Genomic DNA, 22,263 nt, shown 5'->3' on the forward strand with positions numbered 1-22,263 from the left:
ATTTTTTTATGAAAATATTTTCAAAATATTCAATCATTTTTTTTATAAGGATACTAATATTCAAAATATTTTTCCCGAACGAGGATATTAAAAATCTTAATGTGCTTCTAATAATCATTTTACGAACTGAATATGGAACCATAAACATTACTTGAGTAGTAGTGAAAAAGCTTGATATTCTACAATCAATCATCAGAACAATTTGAATTAAATTACTCCCTCTGATTTATATTATTTGATGCTAATGCAGATGTATCTAGACATTTTAGTTAGCATCAAGTAGATTGCGTTCGACCCTCTGTCCACTGACAAGCGGGCCCGGAAAGTCAGCGATGTGCGGCATAGCCCTCGTCCTCTCCGGCGACCAGCTAGTCGTCGCCCCCTCCACCGCCGCCGCCGCCGCCACATCCGGAACACGGTTCCCCGACGAGGTACTGTCCCTAGCTTTCGCCGCAACCTCCCAAAGCAGAACTAAACCCCTCTCTGTTGTGGTTTCCCAAGCCCTAAACCCTAATTGAGCCAAGCTGTACACGCGCGTGCAGGGGGAGGGCGTGTCGGTGGGCGAGCTCGAGGAGGCCCTGCGGCGGCGAGGCCCGGATAGCCTTGGACGCCACAGGCTCCACCTTTGCGCGGACGGCACGATCCTTGGTGGTAAGGGTGGCGCGCCCCTTCACTAGTATGCTTTGGAGTTTTGGTCGCTCTGGCCATTCCTTATGGCGAGTGTCGTGTGCTGCAGATGGGGCAGGTTCTGACCGTGGAGCCGGGGTTGGTGGCGGTGTGGGTGCCACAGAGTTGTGCTTCATTGGCGCCACGCTGCAGCTGAGGGGAGCTGAGCCGGTTTCGCAGCCGCTTGTGGCTCAATCAGGAAATGTTCTAGTGTATAATGGTAATGCTGTTGAACTAAGAACAGTATATTTTTTTTCCATTTTTTCGTCGCAGATTGACGCCTTCTGATATTTGGCATATATGCTGTTGTATATTGGGACTTGCACATTTCGTTAGCGGTTTACTTATAATCAAGCAGCTCCATATTTAGTTGATTATGTTTCTTAACTGATTTGAAACTTACATTCAGTAATCAGCCACAGTAATCCCTTTAGAATGGTACACATATAAGATATATCTTTCTTCAGTACCAGGAAATTCATCTGAAAACCACACATTGATGTATCAATTATATTTATTCTTGCTTTCCTTTCATTTAAGTAAGTCATTGCTATACTTGAAATTTTACACCGAGCTTGTTATTTTCATTATAAGGTGAGATATATGGAGGAATTGACATTGCCAAAGATCAGAATGACACTCAATCACTTCTGTCTTCACTGGAATCTTGCTGCTCATGTGACCTCCATGCTGTTGATAGCGATGAAGCATACCCTTGCTGTGAGAGTGTAGGGAAATCAGTTCCACAGGTCCTCTCAACCATCAAAGGACCATGGGCTTTGATATACTGGAAGGCAGGTAATTGTGATGTTTGACTTGTTAGAATTATGCTGTAGATTCTGTTTCCTAACATCCAGGTCACTTTGAACTTCCAGGCAGACTCAAAAACATTGTGGTTTGGCCGGGATGCATTTGGGAGAAGGAGCCTCTTGGTACATTGGCCCACTCCTGATGATTCACGTTTTATATTATCATCAGTTTCACCCCCTTCATTATCAGGGAATAACTCTGGTAAGATAAGTGTAATTTCGTGCATCTATCTTAGTATCTTATCAATGGTTTGTTCATCCTCCTTTCCAAAAATTCGAAAACAATTGTGAATTTAAAATAAGCTGTGATGTTGCGTCTGTTGTTTCTGGTTCTTCATGCTCTGAATGTTGCAACTCATATCTAATTGTGCATGTCCATTCTCATATATCACTCCTACAGCAACGGAAGTAACTGGATTGGAGTCAGGGGCAGACCCTGATATTTCTGGCTGTACCAAAGTTAGCTACTGGGAAGAGCTTCCTTGTGGGATATATAACATTCACCTGAAAAGGCTTGAGAATACTGCCACATGTATGAAGGAAGGACGTGTTGTTGAAGTTAGAAAACATGACTGGACGGATTCTTCTTTGCACACATTAATACGATGGGAGAGAAAATCAATAGTTCCTACTCCCTCTGTCCCGAGCAGCAGTTCTGTTGATGAAGATAACCAGCAACTGTCCCCAAGTTTCAGAAACTTGAGAAAAGTTGAAGATAGTACAAGTATTGGGCTTGAGAAAGGAGACCTCCCAAACTGCATAACACAGTCAGGTGCATGAGATGTTTGCGAGAAATTAAGAAATCATTCAACTTCACAAAGTTGCTAATGCTGACACATCTTATCATGTTTCAGTGCATAGAGTATTGATTGCACTAAGGGAATCTGTAATGCTGCGAACTAACATGAACAGATTGTATGAGGTTTGTAACCAACTCTTAAGTCTAACTTCTGCCCTTTGTAATATCTCTTTTTAGACAACCCCATCAGCCTAATAATGATTTGAGACTTTCATCATTGAAATGGCTCTATCTTCTTTCTTGCAATGCTTCTACGTTTTCTCATGTTGCATTTTTTGTTAGCTAGTCTACCAGGCTAACGTTACAGAGTCCTTGCCTTTGACAGGGTGATCTAAATAAACTCAAGGATGAGGAGTTGGCTCCGATAGCAATCCTTTTCTCTGGTGGCTTGGACTCCATGATACTTGCAGCATTACTAGACCAGTGCCTTGATTCTAAATGTATGTTGAAGCATGTTGCTTTGACTACATTATATTCATGACTAACTTCTTTTGAACATATAGTGAGGAAGTTAGCTGGTTCATGGTACTCCACAAACTATTGGTTCTGAGGAAAACTAACTAAGATTTTGGGCAGGGACAATCGATTTGCTGAATGTCAGTTTTGATGGTCAGCTTGCTCCAGATAGGGTTTCTTCACTGGCAGGACTGAAGGAGCTACAAAGAATCTCCCCTCTGCGAAGGTGATTTGACCTGAACATTGCATGTTCTTTGCCTTGATGGCTGGTATCTGGTGCTGAACATAGTTGACTTATACTGATGCTTGTTTGGTACACCCATCATGTTTCTGTGCAAAATGAACTCTGGACTTAGTTTCTTTTTAACAATTGTTTAGTTGCTCACCACGTGTACCACATGGTCTCTGGACTTAGTTTCTGGCGCTTGTGTTATAGCATAATGAATTCTTCATACATGATTACCCTTATGATGTTTCTTTTGCACGCCTTCTACCCAGCTGATAATGTCCATAATCTGTCATCTGCATTCTGCATTATGCTTAAATGTCCATAATCTGTCATCTGCATCCTGCATTATTTCACTGTTGTGCTTCCTTAGTGACTCGTATGTTCATCATCCATTTTGGTCCCCATGTTAGCTGTAAATATTTTGTCGGTTTAATTGGAGTGATTGATTCTATTATCCTTGTGTATCATACTATCATTCACTTGACCTTTTTTATCCTACAATTTTTTTTTACCATGTTAGCGAAAATTATGCTCATGCATCTCAGCATCTGTCTATTCTATGGAAAGAAATTTGTATAATGGTCTGACTAATACTAAATAAAGTGTTCACTATGATCTTCATTTCACTATCTTTTCTTGCAGATGGCGGCTTGTTGAGATTGACACTGATTTGGCCAATTTGAAAGGGGAAAGTGAACACGTGATGTCACTAATACACCCTTCAAATACATATATGGTGTGTATCTTCCTAGATCCTATTCCTACTAATGCTTTGGTTAGTTTCATTAGCTCACAATGCTGAGGCCCAGAATAACATATGAACGATTGAAATTATCCATGTAGTTGCTCTCAATTTAAATCAAAATTTGGATTTTGGAATGCTGTTGTAAACTGGGCATCATGCATCTTTTTTTATTCGACAATATATAAAAAAGATAACGTGTCAAGACCATCTTTTATTTTCAGATCACATTCAACATATATATATAATAAAAAGATGGAGTTTAGTAGTGGTCTAATAGACTATTCCTGTCCGTTAATAACTGGGAGAGGGAGTTTAGAGGAAGTAGCTTAAGGTAGGATTTGACATGGAATTTGCTTTTGGTCCTGACCCCTTGTTTTGCAAGGGACGAGAAACTATAGATGGATTTTATTTGTAGCTTTAACACATCCAAATGTATGACGAAACACTTAGATTTATGAATCTTTCTTTCAACAACTATGCACATCGAATTCCCAAACCCCTTCAGGCCTTCACTGATTTATAATGGGGGAAGTTGGACCGCCTTCCAGTACTCACCTCACTTAAATTCGCATGCCATCAACTTCCCAAACGCCAAAGTCCCTATGCCTTCTAACCAAATTTATTTATAAAAAATACTACCTCTGTCTATAAATAGATGTCTGAGATTTGTCAAAATCTAGATGTATCTAGAATTCTAGATGCTATCACTTGTCTAGATACATCCAGATTTAGACAAAGCTCAGACATCTATTTATACTTAGGTTTGTTATCTTTGTTCATTAGGGTGATGACATCTTCCTTAAGGTGTGGGAGATTATGTTTTAAGAGGCTACAGTAGGATTGGTGCTGGAATGCTAGAATTCTGAACACCCTTTGGCATCCTTGAGACCACATTTGACCATAGTTGCGTAATATGACACAATCGTCCTCGCATGGGTGCACTACCTACTGGATAATAGATAGTATATAATATATTGAGTTTCTGACGTCCTCACATATCTATTTAATTTGAATATATGGGCTGTTGGTAATCTTTTACGCTTGTGCTCCTGGTAAATTCATAATTAGAGTTAAAATGCCGAATCTCTTCCACAGGATTTGAACATTGGTATAGCCCTATGGTTAGCTGCTGGCGGGGATGGTTGGGTGATTGGGCAAGATGGCCATCGCTACAAGTACAAGTCAATATCTAGAGTTCTTTTAGTCGGTTCTGGAGCTGATGAGCAGTGTGCTGGTTATGGTAGACATCGTACTAAATATAGAGTTGGAGGGTATGTATGCATCAATTTGAATACCATTTGGGATGCTTTTGCATAGACATTGCAAGAATTACATTAATATTTTTGTTCACCTATTTAGATGGGTTTCACTGGATGCGGAAATGAGACTAGATGTGCAAAGAATCTGGAAAAGAAATATGGGAAGAGATGATAGGTGCATTTCTGACCATGGCAAAGAGGTAAATATATGTTAAGCTTTAGGAATTAAACTGCTCCGCATTTTACAGGCCGGCTTTGGTGTTAGGCTCTTAGCGGCTGATGTTTGTCGGTGTTCACACTGCAGGCTCGTTTTCCATTCCTTGATGAGAATGTGATAAAAACTTTGCTGGAAATTCCACTATGGGAGATCGCTAATCTTGATGAACCTGCGGGGAAGGGTGATAAGAAGATTCTGAGAGAGGTTTGTGTTTTGTTTTGTGATAACTCTATATGGAAGACATCGTAGTCTGATTTCCATATTTTGTTTGCCACAACTCTGTATGGAAGTTGGTACATGTAGTATGATTTTCATACTATTTTGCTGATTCGATTTCTGTGGCAATATTGAAGGTTGCAAAGCTGCTGGGCCTACAAGCAGCCTCATTTCTGCCAAAGCGAGCAATCCAGGTACATAATTTATAACCATTTGTTCCCTTCAGCAGAATAGTTGTAGTACCGTGTGCTGAAAATGAGACTATTTAGAGGGCAAGTTTCTTTTTTATATGGTTGGTTTATTTGTGTGAATTCAGGGTCCAATGCCACTGCTTAAAAAATGAAAACATAATTAATCTTGCTCAGCTGCATTCCGGTTGTTCTAACATACGATAGGCCTTGAGCACTCTTGTGCTGGAAACTTATATGTGTGCTCACTCCCATTCCATCTGATGCTCTATGCAGTTTGGTTCGAGAATAGCAAGGGAATCGAACCGCAAGAACTTCGGCAGCAACCGGGCCGCGAACCAGGCGTCTGCAGGAAGTGTGGAGGTTCACAAGCGTAACCACTGACGGAGTCCCCCCATCATCGCAAACAGAGGACGCTTGATGCTGCACTGCCACATGCTCACCTGTACCGTCGCCATGGTTGGGTTTCGCTGGTCAGTTCAGCCGATGTGGCTTGTAGTCGGCATGAAGCATATCATGCTGTATGAATCATGAATTTTTTTTTCTTTGTCATAATGTCTCTCATTCGTTGAACCATGGTGACAGAAGAACATATGAAAGTTGTTTCTGTTCTGTAACTGAAAAAAAACTATAACTGTAACTGGGCTAGCTGGGCCTTTGAGGCCCGTAGGCAGAACCCCGTGAGGAACACGTCGTCCATCCACGCTGGAAAGAGTCCAGGATGGGCAACCAACCGTCCGCCGACATGTGTAGCCGTGTCCGCTCCGCGCACCCGGAGTCGCGCACACGGGGATCCGCACGCCCTCCTCTATAAAGTCAAGACGCCTCGCTCGTCCCTTCTCCCCCTGAAAGCCTTCGTCTCCACCCGCTCTCGCCCCGCGTGCTCGGATCGGAGCCCACCCCAATTCTTCTTCCCCAAACCCTAAATCCCCAACGGTCTCCTCCTCCCAAACCCCCGCCAAACCCTGCTCCCCCTCCCGATTTCCCGCCCAATCCCCGCTCCCCGCCACCGCGCGGGCTCCGCCGCGTCGCCGAATTCCAATCCCGCAGCGGGACCTCGAGCTCGAGGCAGTCGGTCGCGCGATTCCGGCGCGCGGCCGCGTGTAGCCGCCCCCGATTCCGCCCTGGATGCCGGCGCGGACGGCGCGGGCGGAGGAGAGATCTAACCCTAGCTCCGGATCTGGGACCGCCACGCCCTTCAGGTGCTCGACGGCATGACCCGCCGGGAATCCGCACCACCATGAGCGACCGCGCGGGCGCCAGCGACGAGTACGGGCGGGCGATGGCGCGCGCGGCGGTGGCGCAGGCGCTAGAAGCCGCAGGGTTCGACTGCACGCACCGCTCGGCCGTGGACGCGCTCGTCGACGTGCTCCTCCGCTACATCACGCACCTGGGCCGCGCCGCCGCGTTCCACGCGAACCTGGCGGGCCGCACGCACGCCAACGAGTGCGACGTCATCCAGTCGCTCGAGGAGATCGGGGCCGACTTCGACGGCTTCGCGGGGGCCGGCACCGCCTCCTCCGCAGCCCACTGCCTGGCCGGCTCCGCCGTCGTGCGGGACCTCGCGGCCTTCGTCGACGCCAGGGACGAGCTGCCCTTCGCGCGCCCGCTGCCCCGCTTCCCCGTGCCCTGCGCGCCCAACCCGGCCCCCAGCTTCGCGGCCGCCGGCCGGGACACCGCCGGGTTGCGGCACGTGCCCGACTGGCTCCCCGCGTTCCCCGACCCGCACACCTACGTCCGCACCGAGGTCTGGACCGAGCAGGCCGCCCGGGACCGGGTGGACCTGGTCGAGCAGGTCCGGCAGCGCCGCAAGGCCGAGAAGTCCCTGCTCAGCTTGCAGCAGCGCCTCGCCCTCGCCGGCGCCGACGGGTTCCGCCCAGCAATCTCCAACACCACCACCACACCAAAAGGAAAAGAGATACAACTCGCGGGCACCAAGCGAAACCCGTTCCTCGAGCCCGCGTTGCCGCCCGGGGACAACAATGTTCCAGAGCTCGACATGCCGCCGGAGCGAAAGAAGCTGTCCATCCTCGAGGCGTTCGCGCCGGCGATTCAGGGAGCGGATGATGCCATGGAGATCGATTCTGGGACGGGCTGGGACCAGGGTCAGAACCGGAAGAGCATTGTGCCGAAGGAGAGGGCACCGGTGCGCCTCAAGATTGGGATAGACAGGAAGCCGCTGGCCGCAGCCCTGAATTCGCAGTCGGTGGATTTGAGGGAGGATCCCTCGTTTTTGAAGGAGGAAATAAAGGATGACCGCAAGCGGAGGGCTGGGATGATACTGAGGGCGTCGATGGAAAACCCGCAGGAGCTTCCCCAGCTTTAGTGTGGCTGCTGGAAGGACTGCATCGCTTGCCCAGAATGGTGGAGTTGCATTAAGGGGAGCTGAAATGTGGGAATAGGGGATCTATATATGATCAGTTCAGTTTATGGTGGATCTTCAGTTTGCAAAATCTTGAGGTACGTTGAATTGTTTCGCTTGGGGTAATTAGTGCTGTCTATCAGTTGCTTTAGATTTCCATCCACTTAAACTGAACATAAATGATTTGAGATCGGACACCTATTTGTTTGTAGCAAGTGTAATAACACTGAACAGTGAATTGATCAAATAATGCTAGTACCTAGGCAATGTTCTGTGTTGGTCACTTGGCAGTAGGCCAATCAGCCAATGATGCACCATGGTTGTTAATAATCTAAGTAGACTCCCCCCTTTGGTGTAGACATTATACAATAGAAACTTGAGATTCATGGATGTGTCAAAGTCACCTTTCACTTAGGACTTCCTGTGTTTTTGTATGCTTAATAATAGGAGTAATTTTTTATCAGCCAGATGAAAATTTGAGAACCATTTAAGAATTATTCTGCCACCCTGTTACTGTTATGTGGCATTGAAAGAGAGATACGTTGTAAGTAAATAACTGTATTTGATGAAGAGGAACACGGCCGTTAGTGGTCTAGATATGCGACATGTGCTCATCATATTACCTATCAAATGATAGTAAAGATTCTCCTGATTAGTCTCCCTTTTTGTAAGTTATAGTAGTTTGATTGATTAAATATCTAAGAAGTTAGAGATGCCTATTAATGAAGAGAAGGATTATCCTATGTGGTTTATTGGAATATAGGAAGTTGTGTGATACTGTGATACATACAAGAGGGGTCTGTATCTATGGGAAGAGCTCTTATCTCTGTATTGGAATATAGTAAAGATTCTCCTGATTAGTCTCCCTTTTTTGACGGCTAGGAGTAAGTTATAGCATGTACACCAAAAATTATACGGAGTAGTAGTTTGATTGATTAAACAACTAAGTTAGAAATATCTACTGATGAAGAGTAGGATTAGCCTATGTTGACCCTGTGAGCAACGTAATCGTGTTATGGTGGCAATGTGGTTTGTTGCAATATAGGAAGTTGTGTGATACTGTGGTACACACAAGAGTATTGGTCTGTATCTATGGGAATAACTCTTACCTCTGTATGATGCACACTAGAGGATTGGTCTGTATCTATGGGAAGAGCTCTTACCTCTGTATGATACACACAAGAGGATTGGTCTGTATCTATGGGAAGAACTCTTACCTCTGTATGATACACACAAGAGGATTGGTCTGTATCTATGGGAAGAGCTCCTATCTCTGTATGATCCTTAGCCCGCAACTCAAACTTCAATAAAACACTAAACATAATTTTTTTCATTCGGTAGAGGTGTTCTATTATTAATTAGTTACGTAAATATAGCCTTCAGTTCTACACCTGCACTAAATGTTGAAGGGTACCACTACAGGTTTGTTTGCAGCTGAGTGTTGATGCTGCATGTACAAAACCAAGGTTTGAAAAGCACTAGTTTTGCCTCTGGCTAGAGTCTATTTCGCCTAAGCGCACAGACAGCATGATTGAGTGCTAGGCGTTTTGCTGTTGCCTATGCCTAGGCGCGCCTCTTTTAATAATCCTAAAACTCGGTAAGCTAGCACAAAATTCTATTCGTAGGTAGTTAGGTAAAATATGGTAAATCCCTACCTTTAGTGCTTACACATGTACTACATGTGTGGGGTACCACTACACCTGTTTGCGTAGCTGTGTTGCTGCTGCTTGTGCTAAAAGCCCGGTAGGCTAGCATGTCCTGTATATACTCTGTACGTGGGTTTGTGTTGAACTTTTTTGTCTACGAATTGCATGGAGAATATTATGGTAATGGACATACTAACCAGGAGCTAGCTTGTCATTTTGTTCAGAATTCATATATCGGCTGTAAAACTATTGGCTATACAGATAATAAATCAGAGATAGACACAGCTGGTACAGTATTTAACACTTTTGTGGACACCAAACAACAAATGAAATAGTTGGAATTATTCAGCATTTGCTGAATGTGTTGTTGGAGTAGACAGCTATCTCTACTGTTTGACAACTCAGTCATAGGAATATGTGGAACTACCTATGTCTAATTATTTCATCATTTCTGACTAGATATTTGGTGATTTATGCAGGCCAGGCATCCAATGATGCAACCTTTACTGGAACATCAACCTTGGTAGCCTGCACCCAGTCTCTCGTGCCAGCATCAGCTTTGGGATCCCCAGACACTGATAGATTTTGTAGTTCCTGCTTGTCCCTACACTCCCCTGGAATGAAGCGAGCCTTTTTTCGCAAGGAGCTGATTTTGGAGACATCCAGAGCATGATGCTCCTCCTTTGTGTAGCTAGAAAGATGGAGCGGGGATGTTTGTACAAAAACTGACATAATTTTCCTGACCAATGCCTCGTCTCAACAAGATGGATATATGTACTGATTTGATTGATTTGTCTCTCGATCCAAGCTAATGGAGCTGCATGATTAGTACTGTTGCAATTTGTAATTGGAGCCTGTTGATTAGTCTGCTGGAAGCTGTAACGGCACTGTACTATATCATCATTCTTTTGGCCTGTTTTCAGCTGTGTAACGAATTTGAGCCGAGAATCCCCATTATTCCAAATACACTGCATCCTGGACTCCTGGCTACTCTTGTCATGGCTTATGGGCACCTTTTAATGCTGGCGACGCTTGATTGAGAATTTGGCCTCGATGGACCTCGCTGTAGTTTTCAAATGAATTTTTATTTGGAATGAGACTCAATATCAGGGGACACTGGCTCTCAGTGTAGTCGGCATTGAGTTGTCTTCGAATTCTTTGCTTTTGATTGATTAGCCTCCTACAAGGACAATCAAGTAGATTGCTTGACATGGACAGAGAACACATTCAAGCCTCCTACAAGGACAATCAAGTAGATTGCTTGACAACCATGTGGTATACGTGGAGAGCAACTAAACAATTGGTATACAAACAAAAAGTAGATTGCTTGACATGGACAGAGAACACATTCAAAGGCTATGTTCCAAATTCGTGACATCAAGAGCATCTTCACCGGTGACCCCAATAGCAACACAATAGAAAGAGCATCTTTACTGATGACCCCCATAGCAACACAATAGAGCATTTACACCGGTGGCCTCCATAGCATCCCAATAGTTTTTTTGGGGTTCGCATTGTTTTTGAGCTACATTAGCGTCCTCCAAAAGTAGTTGGCTGGTTTTTGAGACCAATCGAAGTGTCAGCACCCGGTGCCGGCCGCTATAGTTTTATTGGGATCTATGTTTTGTTTGAGATACATTAGCGTCCTCCAAAAGTAGTTGGCTGGTTTTTGAGACTAACCGAAGTGTCGGCACCCGTGTCGGCCGCTACTACTTTAGCTCTTGCTCAAAGAGATAAGTCATATTATTAAGGAGAATAATATGATGGACTTGATCGAATCAAAGCGTAGCAATTGATCGCGTTACATAGTTCTAATTGCGAAGCTTACCCGTTATCATGTATACTATTCCTTTGACCATGAGATTATACAACTCTCAGGTATTGGAAGAATACATAGCTTGTTGCAAACATCACTTCGTTATTGGGTGATCATAAAGCTATCTCGCATGTATTCTATAAGATATTTGTTGAGTTGTATGTTATCAAGAGTAGGATTATCCATCCAAGTAACGGAAATATATTCTATGTACTCTCTCGGTAATACGCACTCAATCGCTTGCAAGCCTGTGACTAAGTCACATGAGGGTACGCTATTACGACGAGAAAAGTCCGGTAACAAGATAAAAACAAGGTATAAAGGTACCAATGATCAAATCTCGGGTAACTAAAATATCGCAGGACATGGGAATTATATATGAATGAAATAAGTAGTTCACTCGACAAGATCATCATTGAATATATGAGGATTAATATAAATCTCTAGATCCATCTATTAACCATTGGCTATGAACATAGTCATGTCCGCATAATCACGAATCTGTAGGGTCACACACTTAAGGTTTGACAGCGCTAGAAATAAAGATATCAACTATAGTGTTTTCTGTATCCCGAATTGAATCGGGATATCACGGATGGATTTAGAAGGACAATATATGAACTGAACCAGACGAGCTTGGGCCGGTGTAGCGCCTATTGGGCTGGAGACACCCATGTCTGGGTCTCCTCCAGGCTGGACCCTGACATACAAGGAGGCGGAGCCCGAGTCAGTGGGGTCGTACGATATAGGCCTTCAAATAGTACATGCACGGTCCCGAACATGCTCTATAGAGCCAGCCGCTGCCGCCGGCTATATAAGATCGAAAACGATCCCCTGTTCGTGGCGGAGCAGATCGGAAATCATGGGTTTGATATTTAACCCGGCGGAGGAGAGTAAGGCGGCGACGGCCGGCGGCACGAAAAAGAAGGCGGAGGAGGACGGCTCCTCCCAGCAGGAGGCGCCGGCCATGGACGCGGTGGCGGCGAATCGTGTGGGCACTGATGCAGCGGCGACGGCGGAGTCGGATGATTCGGAGGTGCCGTACGAGGACGCACCGGACGACTACGATTCAGAAGACGAGGATCCGGCGACCGCCTTCGACAGGATCATAGCGCAGTTCGTGGCGCGTGGCCGGGAGCGGGATGCTCGCTTCCCTGGGCTGACGTACAGAGATTACTCCGTCGTCAACGAGGACGAGCCTGGCGCTGGCGCTGGCGGCGCCGTGGCGGGTTCGGCGGCAGAGTCTGCTCAAGAAGAATGAAGGAAACTAGCTGGTCCATCAACGTGGCTGGCTGACTATTCTTTGGGTTGCTTGTTAGCAGTCGTAGGTGTTTTGTTTCCATTGTATCATGTATGCATGGTTTCTCTTGGTTAGAACTTAGAACACAGCAAACTAGGTTCTCTATTAATTTTCGTACCCAACCTGTTGGTCGAAAGGTATTCTCTGTTAGTCCAGCTCCAAATGATGTCGTGACGTCGTTTTGTTTTTGTCGCTATGGTTGTAGGAAAAACACAGAAGATACACTCCCTTTAATGTCTCCGTATCTTCGATGTGTAGGATTACAAAGACACAAAATTGTAAAAACAGGACTTGCCCACGGAGTGATATTTTGCCTCTCAGGTGCATATATCTGCTTTATTTTAAAATGCATTTTTAAAATGTTGAAAAGTTCGAAATGAAAAACTCAAACCTCTTCGCAAACATCTGGTCCACGCCGCTACCTCATAACCTCCCCTCCTCGATATGGGGCTCTATCGTGGTCACTATACTATGGAAGATTTGGTATGCTAGAAATGCCAAAGTATTCAGAGCGGTTGACCAACCAGTGGCGACAACACTTAGGAATATAGTCTCAGACTTCACACTTTGGTCTCACCGCTTCAAACATGCGGATATGAGGGTACACGCCGATCTGTGGCGTGACGTACTACCTCTCCCTCTATAACCAACAAAACTATTCTTGATGCAATATATTCAGGTGGGGATCCTCCCCCCTCCCCCCCGGTGAAATCTTCAAAAAAAAAACTCAAACCTATACCTTCACATGCTAGGTGTGCAACAAATCTTTTCATGAAAATTTTACTTATTGTTTGATCTGCGTAAAAAAAGAAATAATTTGGTGATATAAATAAGGCTTTTTGCAATAAATGTTTTGTCTTTTTGACATCAACCAAAAAAAATACCGAATTTTCGTGAAACTGTACGAATACATGTAGATTGTCGAGATCTACATGAGAACTTTTTTTAGATAGTGGGAGCATATGCAATTGGAAGCCGAATTGAATATTCGACTTGCCCACTCATATAGTACATGAAAAAAACAAATGATTTTTAAAAGAGGGTGAAGCATTTTTTAATTGAAATTGAAACATCTTCGATTTGCAGGATTGTGCCATGCCCCACCCCCTCCACACTTACGCGATTTGATTGCACTTAGGTAATGACGTGGAGAGTAGCCAGGGACAGTACGTCCTAATATCACGGTAGGTTAGGCAAATAAACCAACCCATTTACTGCAAGTGCTCCTGTAACTCTGTAAGCCTCGTCTCTAGCAACCATTATGTAACATAGTGAGAGTAACCAGGGAAAAAAGATAGTAACCAGGGCCGGCCCATACTTTTTCGAGACCCCGGTGCAAAATGACCGAAAGGGGCCTATTCACACACACAAACTATTAAAACCGTATATTTTAACCTAAAAATCCTCATATTTCAATAACAAAGAATATTCAGTACATAGCATAGATCCACGATCTTTTAGCTCTCAAAATGATAGAACATGACTCCAAAAATAACAATAGTTGTGATTTGTCTCAATTAAGCAGACAAGGCAGAACATGTGTTTCTTCTGCAAAAGGAATATGTTTGTCAAAATTGATGATTATACGAAGCTTTTGTGTTATGGATATATGGTTAGTGCATCCAGGGGTATATATGATGCCCCCCACGGGGCCTCACAGAGATTAGGGCATGTGAACCGTTGGTTCATTCTTACCAGCAAATCCTGACCGTGCATTGTGTCATATAGAAAGAAGCGCACCGTAGAAAACCCTAGCCGCCGGCCTCCGGTCACTCGCCAATCCCTTCGCTCGTTCTTCTCCCCCCATCCCCTCCGCCTCGCGCCCCCCAGCCATGCTGCCTCGCCTCGCGCGGCTCAGCCCTGCCACCGCCTCCCCTCACAGATCCCCTAGCCGCGCCGCCGCCTCGCAGAGCCCCCATCCCCGCCGCCAGTAGTTCAGCGCGGGGAACCGCACGAGCGCCGGCCGCCGCATCGAGACGACCGCCGATTCGCCGCCTCCTCTCCAGCTCCGGCTCGTCGCCGAGCTCCGGCAGGAGGTGCACGGACCACGGCCACCGCAACGCCGAGCTCTGCCGCCATGGATACGGCGGACGACATCGGCCTCGCCACCCTCCACCCGCACCTCGACGCCTCCTCCATGGCCGCCGCGTTCCCCAACCCCAAGAGCGGCCGCGGTGGCAGCAGCGCGGGAGGCATGGTCGCGCCGGGAAGAAGCGTGCACGAGCTGAGCTCGTGGTGCATGAGCCTGCTCTTCTACACATTTTTTTCATTGGGGAGGTTAATTTTCTCTCTTTCTACCCGTTTGTAAGTTTTGGTGTAGAAAAATTATGCAAGCCAACTGTATGATGATATGTCTATATGGAATGCAATTGCTTTTTGGGGGTTTATTTTGCAGGTTATCAGTGGTGGGGTGGTGATGGATATACATCTTGCATATTGTCTGATTTTAATATGTGGTTCTGAAAACTCTAATCAGTGTCTGACATTTTCTTGAGCAGGAGGAGTTCCAACTTGCTCTCTTCAGGAATAGCAACCGAAAGAACCTTTTCGCCGATCGGGTTAGTCTATAACTGTAGATCTGTGTTCTAGGATTAGGCAAATGTATCTGGTATAAGATGAACAGTACATATGCTTATATGTGTGACACTTATTTGACTAATGCAGATATTTGATCTGTTTGACCGGAAGCGCAATGGTGTGATTGAATTAGAGGAGTTCGTTCGGTCTCTCCACATTTTTCACCCGGATACACCTACAGCCGAGAAGATTGCATGTAAGGAGATATCCCCTTTTCTCTCCTGATGATTTCTGTGTGAATGTTTTACAAAAGGTTTAATTTCCATAAAATATGGGGACTAGTGAATTAGCATAGCCTTCTGAATATCTTTAGGAGGTCTTATGTTTATATACTGCTTCTCCTATTGACATCTGAAGGGATCCCTTGTAGTTGCATTCAGACTATATGACCTGCGAGGCACCGGCAGCATTGAACGTGAAGAGATTGGCATGTTTTATATACTGAATTAATCTTCATAGAAGTACACACATTTTTTCAGTGAGAGTACTCACTGAAACTGATAATTAATGCAGTTGAAGGAAATGGTGCTTGCAATCCTGAACGAATCGGACCTGCCACTTATGATCAAACTGTGGAAATCATGTTCGTTCCCCAGAAAGTCCCAAGGAGGCTCTTCACCTGACCCATGTCAGTGCAATATTGGACAAGAGTTATGGCCTAAGGTAATAATGCAGTTTATTTTGTTGGAGGGTCAAGCTGTAGATATGTTATTTGTGTGATATTGGAAATTTGCTAGGTTTTCATTGATGAACCTGTATGGTTAATTTTCTATTTGTCCAGCCTAGCTAGGTAGTTTTGGCCATGCCTCATGCGTTGATTTTTGGGATTCTTAGATTATATTGAAGTTTCACGCTTGGCTAAGCAGAATGACTTTAATTTTAAGAAACCATAAGTCTGTCATAATAGCTTGCTTACTTAGTATTTGTGCTTTTGTGCACTTCTCTGCTTTGTGCTTTCTTGCGTGTTTAGTACTGTGTTTATCGGTGTCTCTAGAATTTTCCATCCGTCGGATTTTGCTTGACATGGATACTGCTTTTTGCAGGTGGTCATCTTGCTGGACATATTTGCTTGGGTGCTATCGTGGGCGATATATCCACTTTGTTCGGTTAAGATTCAACTATTCTTTGTAAGTTTCAGATTTTGTTCAGATTTTATATTAGGTTAGTTGCGAGTTCGCTTTCGCGCTCAGTAGCTAAATGTGCTTGAGTTTATATTTAAACTGGTATCCATAATGTGAGAACATTTCACGGGGAATTTAGGAATAGTTGTGCCACCACTAAATATTTAAAGCATTTATCTTTATCCCTTTTGGTGTTACTGCGAATCCGGATAGCCATTTGTGTTTCATTTTAGTTGAATAGTTAGTGCTTAATACATGATCTTTGCAATCTATGGACAATTTTCAGTATATAGTTGGTGGTTTTCTTTATTCTAGCTTAATGGTCCTACCTTGCTATAATCTCCTGTATTTTTTTCCTTGCTGCAACACGAAAGTAAGACGGTGATCAATATCAGATTATTAATTTTTGTATTTGCTGCATAAATGGATATAGGAAAAATAGAAGTTGAAAATAACTAATGTAATGATGTGCTTCATGGTTATTTCTACAATTTATAGTACAATGGTTAATTGCCTGATTTTCTATTAATGCACCAAATTTGCAGCTCGGGACAAGCAGGAGATGATGGGAGTGAAGGCACTCCCGTGTTTCACATGGTACGTTCTGAACTTAATTTTCATGGTTTATGGAACTGCTGAATATGTTATATATCAATACTTCTGTCATGTGTCATCTAAAGAATGTTGCCTCCTGTAGTTCAGTGAGGTGAAGCACAATACCAAAGTTGGTTGCTTCTGATATTTAAGTGTGTCATTATACTCTGGTATTAGTGGGTTATTAGTAATTGCCAATCTGGAGTATATATTTGTTGGACAAGGTTGTATAATATATGGGCCAGAATATTCACTGGTTTGCAAAGCCAACTTATACAGAACTCATATTCATATTGCAGAATTATGATGTAGTTTCTTCACATGGATGTAGTTCTTCTGCTAGCATTCAGATATAGTAGTCAATTCTTTTGGCGGTGTTGTAGAATATTGTAGCTGAACAGGTTTGCATATGTTCTCTGCATATATTTTTTCACATGCATGATCTGCAAAGTTCCATTTTGGTAAATACCACCAAATTTACAGTCGAGTAGTTCAATCAGTGCGGCTCATGGTAGTTTTTTCGAGATCCCTCTTGAAAACTGTTTCTCCTCTTTATAACTTTGATAGACTCTTTTAGGATTTGTTGTTGTTTACTAGCACACATTCGAGGGTGTGCGAAGATTCTCCATTTGAAGATATTGGATCGGAAATGCTCTTTATTTCTTCTCTTTTATGCTCTTTATTGGATCGGAGTAATTTGAATTGGTGTTTTGGAAAATTTCACCTGATGGGTGCTAGGGATGACCCATGTTCCAGATTCAGGGAATGACTTTGCATTGCAACTTTAGATGGGAGCTTCACCAGAGAAATCTGGTTGCTTTTGACACCATCATGTTTAATAGATTGGACTAATATGTGTGAATTTCATACTGGTTCAAGTTATTATGTTTAAGACAATCTCAGTGTACAAGTTACACCTTATATATATTATCTCGCTTTACTTTGGTGCTGAATTCTTCTGTAGCCTATTCTCTGAGCTTGATTAATACATCAGTTTACAAAAAAGCTTATCAATCCGAAAGAACTTTTGTCTTTTCAACTTCCTTTTGGAATGACTAGATCCTGTGTGTTTTCACTTACTGGCTGAGACCAATTGGAAGGTAGAATATATGTTCCTCAATGACGATATTGATTTCATTTCCTAGATGTTGAAACTTCAAACCTCTTAAAGTCGGAGCTGCCTTTGGTTTAAACCTGAATATTTTGTGTGTTGTGTTTCCGGCCTATTTTGTTTACACTCGGATTCGGTAACACCCCATGAATATCAGATGGAGTAGAGATATAAAATGGATCAAGGTTTTTATTTTCCCCTTTATGCTACAAATGTTTGAGTGGACATACAATCAGGTATTTATTGCTTGTTATTTTACGTAACTGGTTGTCTACTTATTTTGTACTATCTAGCTTGCGCTAATTTACTGCGTGATTGTCATTTTTGTTTCTTGCTTCAGAGCACGCTTTCTACTTATCGTGGATTTTTTCGTTTATGAATAAGAAAGTTCCCATTATAGATACTACAAGGCTTTAGGTGTATGCTTTGATATATTCTGTCTTACACCTATACACAGGAAAGAAAGCAATGTGGTAAGTTTTAGATTTAGAAAATGGGTACAAAAGGATACATGAGTGATATGGGGATATAATCAGTATGGCTGCATGTATCACATTTTATTTAATATTGGATCTTTCGATTTTCATGCCATAATTTCAGACTTCCGCCTTAATATAGTCACAAGGCAATAACGCAGAGGTTAATTATTTCCAGGTTTTAATTTCCTGTATGAGTAAGACCATCTACCTAATTTACTTTGGCCATCACACATACTGTATTTTGCTTAGGAGATTACTGTCGGTATCAATATAGTGCTCTGAAACAATCTTATGCTACCATGAAATTGAATAGATGGCCGTATCGTAATTTAGTTAGCTTGAAACTGTTATCTTTTTTGTAAATGGGGCTCTTCAAATTTTCTCCACAACTCCTATTTAATAATTATCACTTTTAAAAATTTGTTGCTCTGTTTGTCCTAATTTAGTTCTAGCAACAACTTTTGTAAAATCTAAGAAATGTATTATCATATTGGTAGTAAATTTTATCGTTACATCGGCATGAGCTTCTGGTAAACTCCTATTTTGTGATTATCAGGTATGAGGCACATATGCTATTTAAGAAGTGTTTTAAGGTATGATTTTGCGTAATTTCCCCCTTCTTGACGTTTTTGATAGAACTGTATGTTTTTATATTTATCAGGTTGTTTAATTGGGCTAAACAGATGCAATTTTTATTCCTTTCCATTTATTTATTAATGGAGTAAACAATTCAGAACTTTTATTTGACTAAACGTTTGTCAGGTATTCGATTCTTATAAATACCAGTGACCTAAAAGGTTGTTTCTCTGTCTTTACTGAACTTCAAAAGCTTAACGATGGTGCCTACTCCATATTGTCTTACTGCGACAGGGCATGGCAGTGGTGGGCATGGGCATGAGCCTGGTGTCGCTCAGAGTGCAAGAGTTCCAGGAGGACTTGCTTTGGGCTCGCGGCCGATGCACAGGCTGCGGGAGGTGCGGCATGCCCCACCCAGAGGTGATCCTAGAAACTTCAGTTTATTTGTTTTACTTGCATCTGAGAATGATTGTACATTTCTTTGTTGTTGACACTCAGTTTTCTTCCTAACATTCCTCTGCAGCGTTGCGAAGGAGGAGCACGACCTCGAGCCCGCCGCACGAGATGACGGTTACATCAGCCCGAGGATCTACATGTGTGAGGAGCCCTGCACCACGACACCAAACCACATCTGTGACATGGAAGACCATAATATTAGGCTGATCGCACCGCTTTTATGGACGAAAGCCGCTGGCCGAGATGGTTCTTCAGTGTTAATATTAGTCGGTTGATTTGGCCACGGTCTGTCAAACTGGCGGTTACTAATTAACCTAAGCAAAAGGGAACATCTAGGGATGTGACTGACTACACTAGGATCCCACGTGATTTATTTTTTATCTATAGATCGATTTCACTAATTAATGATACTAATTAATGATAGAAAGAGGGCTCATTCATATGTTGTGCTTCAAGCTTAACAATATTTTCTATTTTGAGTTAGTATTTTGGTAGTACTCAACTCTGTATAGACTCCATATGTAGGTTGTAACTGTAGGTAAAGAAAATAGAGATATGTATATGTTTTCCCAAAGCTTAGTGGTAATGTTTGTTTTTCATTTGTGAACTAGATTAGTCTCAGAGTTCCTTGGTTCATGCAATTGAGATTCTGCTTCAAAGGGTTCTATCTTTGTACTCTGTTTCTACATAGAATTCGCAGCACATCTTAAAAAAATAATATCACATCTTTTAGTTTAATCATATGTATGCTGCATGCTTTCAATTTGTATAAATGTTCAGTATGTTTTATAAACCCGTTCACCAATGCAGAAAACGGTGGAAGGGCGCCAAGGTGTGCCCCTAAATTTTTTGGTACCTGCTGTTGGAGGTGAAACGTGTGCAAGTACAACGAATTCATTATTGCCGCAGGTATGCTCTCTTCTGGATTAACGAATTCCGCTCCCTCAACCTCACACATATAACCCCTATACAAGGTTTAAATTCCCGCTCTCAGACATTTTGGTCGTCATGCTTTGACCTTCCTCACCAACGATGTAGTTCGTCCTAAGACAAACAACTCTCTTCATATGATGTCCAGATGTGCTTGACAAGATTTCAGCAATCTCATGTGCTTCCTTTCTATTTCTATATGTTCATTCTATTTATAGTCTGGCTATTGCATTGACCGTAGTGGCCAGGTGCTAAAATATGATCTTTGGGGTGATAGTGCTTTATTGGAAACACGTTGAGGTTTCTTGGGAAAATTGACTTGTTATTTTTGTTGGCACCACTGTCTGAGATTATTCCGATGTCGGCTCTTTATTTTGTTAGAGATGCCAGCATACTATCATTTCTTTCTTTCCTGTTAACATATATGGTACATCAACGCAGACATCCCTCAAATAATTGTCCTCCCTGCTAGGTACAACATTTTATCCTGACTTGTCTGTAATGGAATATTGAATGATACTGGCTGATCTTTTTTTTAATCTTCTTTCACTAGAGTCGACCATTGAACCCAACGCAAATTCTTCGTTGGTTACCAATATTGCTCTGCGGCACCAAGTAGGCGACTATCTGAGGAAATCTCTTTCTGAATTGATCAACTTCAGTCTCTTGCATGTGATTGTTTGGAGAAAATGATGGGCTCCTATTCCTGAACTTACAATTGTTATGCACTCCTGTAGTGTAAGGTTGTTTATAGCCTCTTTCAGTTTGTCCATTTTGTTGCTTTTGACTGGTATCACCATTATCTGCTAGGTTAATTAGATTGATATCTTTGAAATTTTGTATAGTTCCAACAATTATGATTATGATGTTCTCTTTATTTTATGAGCTTATTATATATGTTTCACAAAGCATTTTTTGCTTGCTTTTGTTGCTCACGAGCGAGCCAGTCTGTTCGTGATTTCGTGTGCTGCATCCTAATTTCATCCTATCAACTTTGTTTTATAAAACCTGAAAAGTATATTATCGTTTTCCATCTTATTTTTTGTCGTTATACAAAATCGAAAGCATAGCAAATTTCACAGGGTCGTGCGGCAAGGCGCACATCTAAATCTAGTTGACTTACATTTGTTCCCTGTCATGGCCAATTTGTGATCCACCTTATCCTTATACTTGTCATACAAGATTGACATGGTGCAGATTAAAAATATTAACAATGAAAATATGGTGTTCTAAATTTGGCAACCTCGAATTTGGGGAAGGATGAGTCCATGAAACGAGAAGATGGGTCGTTTCGTCTGGCTACTGGAGCGGTCCAGAGGACTGAGGAACGATTCCTAGATCGATTGATTTTCTCCGCTTCTGTCCCCTACAAGCTGGTCTGGGTGGGCTGGACATCAACACATGGGCCTTCATCTCATTTAGAGCGCTAAAAAATCAGATATTTCAAATACTACTAACATAACTACTAGCTGGGCCAGGGCCTCTAGCTCACTGGGGCCCAGTGCGGGCGCACCAATAAATAGGTAGTAACATCACACATTTTAAGATATTTTAGTGACATGGCACATCAATAAATAAAGACATAGAATGAGGTGGTAACTAGCTATGTTACTGTAACATCACACTTTTTAAGACAAGATGAGTCTACAACCTAATAAATATGACCTCGCATGATATCACATATATGTTAATACCCACTATAGAGGTAATA

General features: G+C 42.9%; 3 protein-coding genes across 3 annotated transcripts; all 3 read left to right on the forward strand.

Moving 5' to 3' along the window:
* The first annotated feature begins 301 nt into the window (after window positions 1–301).
* On the forward strand, window positions 302–6,022 carry LOC127299138 (uncharacterized). Its single transcript, XM_071819876.1, has 15 exons — window positions 302–431; window positions 543–657; window positions 737–886; window positions 1,261–1,464; window positions 1,546–1,677; window positions 1,876–2,247; window positions 2,330–2,397; window positions 2,600–2,714; window positions 2,851–2,956; window positions 3,602–3,695; window positions 4,800–4,975; window positions 5,064–5,163; window positions 5,268–5,384; window positions 5,534–5,590; window positions 5,861–6,022. Exons 1-15 carry the CDS (start codon window positions 333–335, stop codon window positions 5,966–5,968), a joined length of 2,013 nt encoding a protein of 670 aa, XP_071675977.1. The 5' UTR covers window positions 302–332; the 3' UTR covers window positions 5,969–6,022.
* A 451-nt stretch (window positions 6,023–6,473) lies between these two features.
* Window positions 6,474–10,556, forward strand: LOC127299139 (transcription initiation factor TFIID subunit 8-like). Its single transcript, XM_051329054.2, has 2 exons — window positions 6,474–8,044; window positions 10,072–10,556. The coding sequence occupies exon 1, from the start codon at window positions 6,825–6,827 to the stop codon at window positions 7,908–7,910; it is 1,086 nt and encodes a 361-aa protein (XP_051185014.1). The 5' UTR covers window positions 6,474–6,824; the 3' UTR covers window positions 7,911–8,044; window positions 10,072–10,556.
* A 4,229-nt stretch (window positions 10,557–14,785) lies between these two features.
* Window positions 14,786–17,074, forward strand: LOC127304620 (calcineurin B-like protein 9). The gene is made up of 8 exons (XM_071820761.1): window positions 14,786–14,985; window positions 15,104–15,113; window positions 15,207–15,266; window positions 15,373–15,481; window positions 15,656–15,706; window positions 15,797–15,948; window positions 16,329–16,412; window positions 16,952–17,074. The coding sequence occupies exons 1-8, from the start codon at window positions 14,786–14,788 to the stop codon at window positions 16,970–16,972; spliced, it is 687 nt and encodes a 228-aa protein (XP_071676862.1). The 3' UTR covers window positions 16,973–17,074.
* The last annotated feature ends 5,189 nt before the right edge of the window (window positions 17,075–22,263 follow it).

Source organism: Lolium perenne, chromosome 5 (assembly GCF_019359855.2).
Source record: "Lolium perenne isolate Kyuss_39 chromosome 5, Kyuss_2.0, whole genome shotgun sequence".
Lineage (NCBI taxonomy): Eukaryota > Viridiplantae > Streptophyta > Magnoliopsida > Poales > Poaceae > Lolium > Lolium perenne.